The sequence below is a fragment of the Netta rufina genome, assembly GCF_964035555.1.
Source record: "Netta rufina genome assembly, chromosome: 18".
Lineage (NCBI taxonomy): Eukaryota > Metazoa > Chordata > Aves > Anseriformes > Anatidae > Netta > Netta rufina.
The window spans coordinates 4,820,620-4,827,431 of NC_140142.1; the positions used below are offsets into that span (position 1 = coordinate 4,820,620).

The window sequence follows — 6,812 nt, forward strand, 5'->3', positions numbered from 1 at the left end:
GCACCACAGTAACAAGAGGGTCTTTCTCAGGGCAAACCCAGGACCCTGGACACCTCTTCCAAATGTGCTATCAGGAATGGAGCCAAGAGGTTGCTCCCTGCTCTTCTGTTTTCTGGGTTTGTCATGGAGTGAGGGACAGAGGCTGAAAGTCCCAGGGTGGTCCCTGAGGAACCAAGGGCTGGGCCAAGAACTCCCTTTGTGGCAGCACATGCCCAAATAGACAACACTGCCCACTGCAGTCAGTGAGATGGCCATTGGCAGCCTGGAGATGTCAGGAGATCTGCAGGGACATGGTGCTCACTGGGTAGTGCTTAGAACCTCATAAAATGTATGAGTATCCAAAGACGGGTCTGGTAAAGGAAAAGGGGAATCTGAGAAGTCCATGGGCTAAAGGAGGGCTCTGCAATGCCAGAAGACGTGGTGGAGAGCCAGCAGGTGAAGGCCCGTAAGACTGCAAAGCAACAGTAGAGACCCTCCTTACAGGCTCCTGGGCCAGGTCTGGTGCAGCACTTGCCTGCCCTTTGTGCCCTCAGAAACACCCCTTGGTCCTGCCCAGCACTGCCCTGTGCTGCTGAGCCATCAGGGCAGGTAGAAAGGGGCTCAGCAGCAGAGATCCCCAGGGACGTAGGTCTGTTGCCCACCCTGAGCAGCATGGGCAGGGGGGGAGACCCGCGGGGGTCCCAGGGCACCACAGCCCCTGGCTCTCACAGCAGCACCGACAGCTTGGGGCCCTGAGGGAGCACAGGGAGGGAAGCAGCAATGGCCAGCCAGGCTAGCACAGACACACTGCCCTGGACAAGGCTCCCTGGGAGCAGGGATGGCCCTGGGGAAGAGCAGGGCAGCATTGCTGGGCCTGCACTGATGTGGAAAAGGCAAAGGGAAAGCTCTTTGTGCAGGCCCCTGCTCGGGGCAGGTTGCTCTGTGGCTGGGCCAGGCCTCTTGTGCTGGCCTGGGGAGCGGGGCTGGCCCTGCGGGGCACAGGCACTGTGTGCTGGGGATCTGCCAGGCAAGAGAGCAGGGCTCCTGCAGCTTCATGGACTTCCATCTCCTTGCACCATAAAGAGCCTCCTCCTTGCTCACCTCAACCAGAAACTACACATGCATGAGCTGTCTGCTTCTTCCTCCTCTGAAGGGAGAGGAGGAAATTCATCTAGAGAGAGAGGGGAACGAACATATAAACTCACAGAGAGATAGACACTTGAGGAAGGGAAAGAAAATGGAAAATAAAAGAAGAAATTCCTACCCCAAACATGAGGAATATGTAGTAACTCCTCTATTCCCATAAGCAGACCACTGTGCTGCCAGTCTCTGAGAAACTGATACCTTGTCTTGGAAAGATGACCCCAATATATACTGCTGAGCACCATGTTATGTCCCATGTGGCCTGACCAGAGCTCAAGTGCTCAGTCTGGAGTGAGTACACAGAGGAGAGCTCTACAGCCCCAGGGCACACAGCAGCCCCGACAAAAGGGCACTTCTATCTCTGCACTTGATAGGGCAGCAGCAGGAACGTGTCACACAAAGGGACTGTGAGGTCACTTGTGTCTGGAGGTGGCAGGTCACCCTTGACTTCTCCCTGGGATCTGCACTTTTGGGCTGACATCTGGCAGTGGCCCTGCTAGGCCAGCAGAAGGCAGCTTGGCATGCTGGATTGGCATGCCTCCAGAGCCAGGAGGACCCAGGCAGAAAGAAGGCCCCCAGATGGGTTGTCCCATCCCTTCTGCTTGAGTCCATGAGTGGACAGCAGCAGGCACAAAGCTTGGCTGTATCTAGCCAAGAAGCTGCAAGGCCAGCACCAGACCCATGGCTTGGAAGGTTCTGGTGAGTATCTATGATGTGACTTTAGCTTCGTTTTTCAAGGAACAGCTGGTGAGGGTTGATGAGACGTTGGTGATATGATGGAAATGCTGGGATGAGAGCAAGGTGGTGAACAGAGATGGGTGTCTGCAGACTTCCAGGAAACAGGACAAAGTGTGGGACAGCATAGGAAAGCGTGCAGAGGAAAAGACAGAGGTTGCTGGTAAAAAGGGAAGGCTCCAACAGTCCTGACGCTTTGCCTAGAGCTTTTGAGAAAATGAGATATAGTCATTGCAATGCAGCCTCTTTGCTTCCTTGCAACCCTGTGCAGAGGCAGGGTGGTGTCATACCAGTTTTCTTCTCGTGGCATCACACTGCCCACCACATTCCTCAGACCCCCAGGAAAAGTCCTGAGCCAGACAGAGGGGTGCAGGATCTCTCCTCGGAGTGGCTGGGGTCAGGCCTTGGGCCTTGTCTTCACTAAAACCAACCAAGACTTTTCTCAGCACAGTGTTTTGCCTGTCTGTAACCATGGCCTCCAATTATCTGTCCTAACAAGGCCCTGGGGAGGCTTTGTTAGTAACAGCCGTCATTGGGACCATTAATACTCCAAGTCACTTCAACTTTTCCTTTTGAGTTTGCTTTTTCGCTCAGTTGCATCATTCTCCTCTCAGTACCCAAGTTTCTTTGACTCAGCACCAAGATACACCATGGAACTCATTAAAACACAGAAACTCCTAAGGAGCCATGTCTCTCCCACCATTTTCTTCAAGTCTTCAAGACTTGATCAGCTAATTGGAGAGCTTTCATGTTGTAGTTAAGGGGGAAGATTTCAAGGAGCATCTAATAAAAATCTTTCTTCATTTTAAAGGCTGAATTTTGTTGTGTTTCAGTTTAGAGCATCATTCTTATGTTTGTATTGGTCTAGGGTTTCTCCTTTGAAGCCCTGTTTAGGTGGGAAGAGCAGGGTTTTTCCTATTTCAAAACAAACAACAGGAAATCATGCTGCAATTTTCAAAAAAAAAAAAAAAAAAAAAGTTCAAGTTCCTTATTTTGTTGCCTCCAGTGATGTTTACCTTCCCAAAAGGATGACTGTACATGATGTATTTTACAGTGATTTAAATAACTGTGTTAATATTAATCCATATCATACTAATTCAATGATAAACGAGGAGGGTCTTACTAAGGAAAGCATTAGACAGGCTGCTGAGAGATGGGCGACCTTGAACTCACTGAAACTCCAAGCAGCAACTGGGTCACTGAGAGTGGTCAGAATGATTAAACGGTAAGAGGAGGGCAAACCAGGAGAACCATGGGAAGTGCATAGGTCCAGACAGGCAGCTGGAAAGGGGGCATTCAGCAGGGTCTATGTAATCAAGATGAGTTTTGTGCCTGGAAGATGAGGGAGGGAGCACACCATGATAGAAAAGCGATGACAATGCAACTACAGGTGAACACCAGTATTTCTTCTCCTGGGATGAATATGCATCCTGAAAAATCACATTTCTTCATGATAGAAATTACACTTCACATGAGACATTTTACGGAAGGGATTGAATCTTTTGAGTTGATGAGTTGTTGCTATATCATTCAAGTACTGAAAAAAATACTGGGTATTCTGGCAGAGCTTTGCTGTCTGACCATAAGCAACCAGGGAAAACCTCCAGTGGCCCTGTTGTGTTTGAGGCACTTCCCCGGACCAGCAGATGTCAGAAAAGACCTGCAGGATGCCAGAGCCCTTTGGGAAAATCAGGTGGAGCCAGGTGGAGTTCTCAGGGCACCTCCACTGCCAGCAGTGGTCAATGTGGAAGCCAAAAGAAAGAGGCAGTGAAAAGGCCACGTCATGCTGCTGGCCATGGCCATGGCTCCAGGCAAGCAGCAGCCCCAACCCGAAGGCAGCAGAGAGGCAGAGCCCAGCGGGCAGTGAGGGGCAGCCCCGAGGGCCACCGGAGCTGCTCCTGCATGTGGTAGCTGGGCTCTTGATCCTGAGCCCCTCCTGCGTGCTGAGGCTTCTCTCCCAGCTCCAGAGGAGATGGGAAGACAGAGAAACTGAGATGAATGATATTCTGAGGGACTTGTTATTGTCTTTACATATTCATTAAGCTTCCTTCTTTAGCTAAATTAGATGACTGGATAAAAGAAATTAAAAAAAATATTACAAGATGTTAAAAATACATTTATTTAAATCAAACCCAAGAAACTTATATTAATCGTAAAAACAAATTAACAAAAAAATTTCCTAATAAATTCTTTAATAAACTGGGAAATTCTTTGCAGCCAGGGTACCTTTTTCCAAACTCTCATGCATGGTTCAGTTTGCCCCAAGCATCTTGGAGGCAGTGGCCCCCTCTGTGTAGAAAACTGAAAGCAGTCCTAAAGGATGACTTCAGGCAAAAGCTGACACCTCTGATATGACAACCCCTACCCAAGACCTCTTCCACTATGGGGCCTACCAGGTAATTAGAAAGAGCCAATCTCAGAAACTACATGCACAGCAAGTGCCTTCTGCCGCCCTACCATGGACACTGGCAGATGTGAGCCTAAAGGCACAGATCCCAGCCAGGAGTCAAGGGTGACCTGTCAGCTACTTCAGAATGCAGTCACCTCACAGGCCATTTGACAGCCATTAGCTTCCTGCTGGACTTAGTATTTCTGAGGCACCACTGAGCTTATAATGCCACACCTACAAAACACCCCCTTTTTTGGCCAGGAGCTGCCCAGGTGGAAATGATCTGGTGGTGATCCTCCAAGCTCATGGCACACCTGCTGGGCTCCCAGCCTCTCTGACACACAGGAGCCAGTTCTGTGCCAGTCCTGTGAGGTGCTAGGGCAGGAGGGACCTTGCAGGCAATGTTCCAGCCCCATGCCTGTTGCGGTCTCTCAGCTCCTTGTGCACAGTGGAGATCACACTCAAGTCCAGAAGCCTGAAGCCAGCCTAGAAGATACTCACCCTCCCCAGCCCCCGCCCCAGCCCCAGCCCCAGCTGGCAGTGCTGCTCTGCAGAGCGAGGGGGCTGTGGTGCCTGGGGCATGGGGACACTCTGCAGGGCCGTGCTGGGCAGGCTGGGAGGCAGACCCAGCTCAGGGGGTCACTGCCATTGCCCCAGGGCTGCAAGGAATCACTCACCAGGCTTTTTTGCTGGGGCTTCTGTGTGCCCTGGGGCTTCTGAGCTCTCCTCTGCCTGCTCACACCAGATTGAGCACTTGAGCTCTGCTCAGTCCACCTTGGAGGAGATCCCCCCTTAGGAGGGAAGTGCTGCAGTGGAGGCCAGCTGTGCCACTGCCGTGCCCACTGCCTGTCCCTGCCTGCAGTCCCAGCACAGCCCCACAGCAGCACTGGCACCAAGCTCCAGGAGCAGCCGGGCCTGATCCCACCAGCAGGGCTCAGCAGGACAGGGCGGCAGTGGCAAGAGAGCAGCTCTGCATGCCCCAAACGCTGGTGTTCCCTGGCCGTGCTGTTGGGATGGGACTCTTTTCCTCTGCACCCCTGCACACGGGCACTGCCCCTGCAGAGCCAGGCCTGGTCTCAGAGGAAGAATGTCAGAATAAGATGGCAGTGCAGGCTCCTTCCTTAAGTTCACAGGCAGACAGGCTCTTTTTGTATAGTCGCTGAGATAGACTTGAAAAATACATACCAAAGTGGAATTGGGATGAATAATATCATTTTAGTGGGTAACGTTAACCGAACTAAAACTAAGGAAATCGAGTAATAAAATTGCACACAAGCACACAAACAAAAAGAAAAAGACTATAGGCCGTTCCTATTACAAGTAACATTATGACTCATCTGCAGAAGCAGACTGAGTACTTACTGTCCTGCAACACATCTAAACAGCAATTTCCACAAGGCTTCCTTGAGGTCCTGATTCCTCATACTGTAGATGAGAGGATTCAGTACTGGAGGCAGCACCGAGTACAGAACTGCTATCACCAGGTCCAAGGATGGCGAGGAGATGGAGGGGGGCTTCAGGTAGGTAAACAGGACAGTGCTGACAAAGAGGCTGACCACGGCCAGGTGAGGGAGGCAAGTGGAAAAGGCTTTGTGCCTGCCCTGTTCAGAAGGCATCCTCAGTACAGCACTGAGGATCTGCACATAGGACACCACAATGAAAATAAAACAACCAAATGTTAATGTCAAACTAAAAAGAAGTGCACCCACTTTCCTGAGGTAGGCATGTGAGCAGGAGAGCTTGAGGATGTGGGGGATCTCACAGAAGAACTGGTCCACAGCATTGCCTTGGCAGAGGGGCAGGGAAAATGTGTTGGCCATGTGCAGGACAGCATTGAGAAAGCCACTGCCCCAGGCAGCTGCTGCCATCTGGGCACAAGCTCTGCTGCCCACGAGGCTCCCGTAGTGCAGGGGCTTGCAGATGGCAACGTAGCGATCGTAGGCCATGACGGTGAGGAGACAATATTCTGCTACAAGCAAGAAAACAAAGAGAAAGAGTTGGGCAGCACATGCTTCATAGGAGATGGCCCTGTTGTCCCAGAGGGCATTGGCCATGGCTTTGGGCAGAGTGGTGGAGATGGATCCCACATCGAGGAGGGCGAGGTTGAGGAGGAAGAAGTACATGGGGGTGTGGAGGCGGTGGTGGCAGGCTACGGCGCTGAGGATGAGGCCGTTGCCCAGGAGGGCAGCCAGGTAGATGCCCAGGAAGAGCGCGAAGTGCAGGAGCTGCAGCTGGTGTGTGTCTGCGAATGCCAGCAGGAGGAACTCGCTCACAGAGCTGATGTTCGGCATTTCCTGGTTCTGAGCATGAGTTACTGCCCAAGGATGAAAAAATCTTTAACAAATATGAAGACATACCTGAGGTAAAGTTCTTACATTTCTCACATAACTGCCCTGGAAACCATTTCAGTCAGACATTTAGCAGGTCCCTTTCTTGTGTTCTTCTTGATGCTGCCTGAGGGTGTCCGGGGTGGCAAGGGACCATGCTCTGGGCAATGTGTCAGTCCTGCCCCACAGCCAGAGGTAATCTCATATTCAATCACCTGATAATAAAGAACTTTTCAATA

The 6,812-nt window shown here is 51.4% G+C and overlaps 1 protein-coding gene across 1 annotated transcript; it reads right to left on the bottom strand.

Moving 5' to 3' along the window:
* Window positions 1-5,604: 5,604 nt before the first annotated feature.
* LOC311216311 (olfactory receptor 14C36-like) lies at window positions 5,605-6,510 on the bottom strand (the record flags this gene model as incomplete). Its single annotated transcript, XM_084297856.1, has 1 exon — window positions 5,605-6,510. Exon 1 carries the CDS (start codon window positions 6,367-6,369, stop codon window positions 5,605-5,607), a length of 765 nt encoding a protein of 254 aa, XP_084153982.1. The 5' UTR covers window positions 6,370-6,510.
* Between the last annotated feature and the right edge of the window lie 302 nt (window positions 6,511-6,812).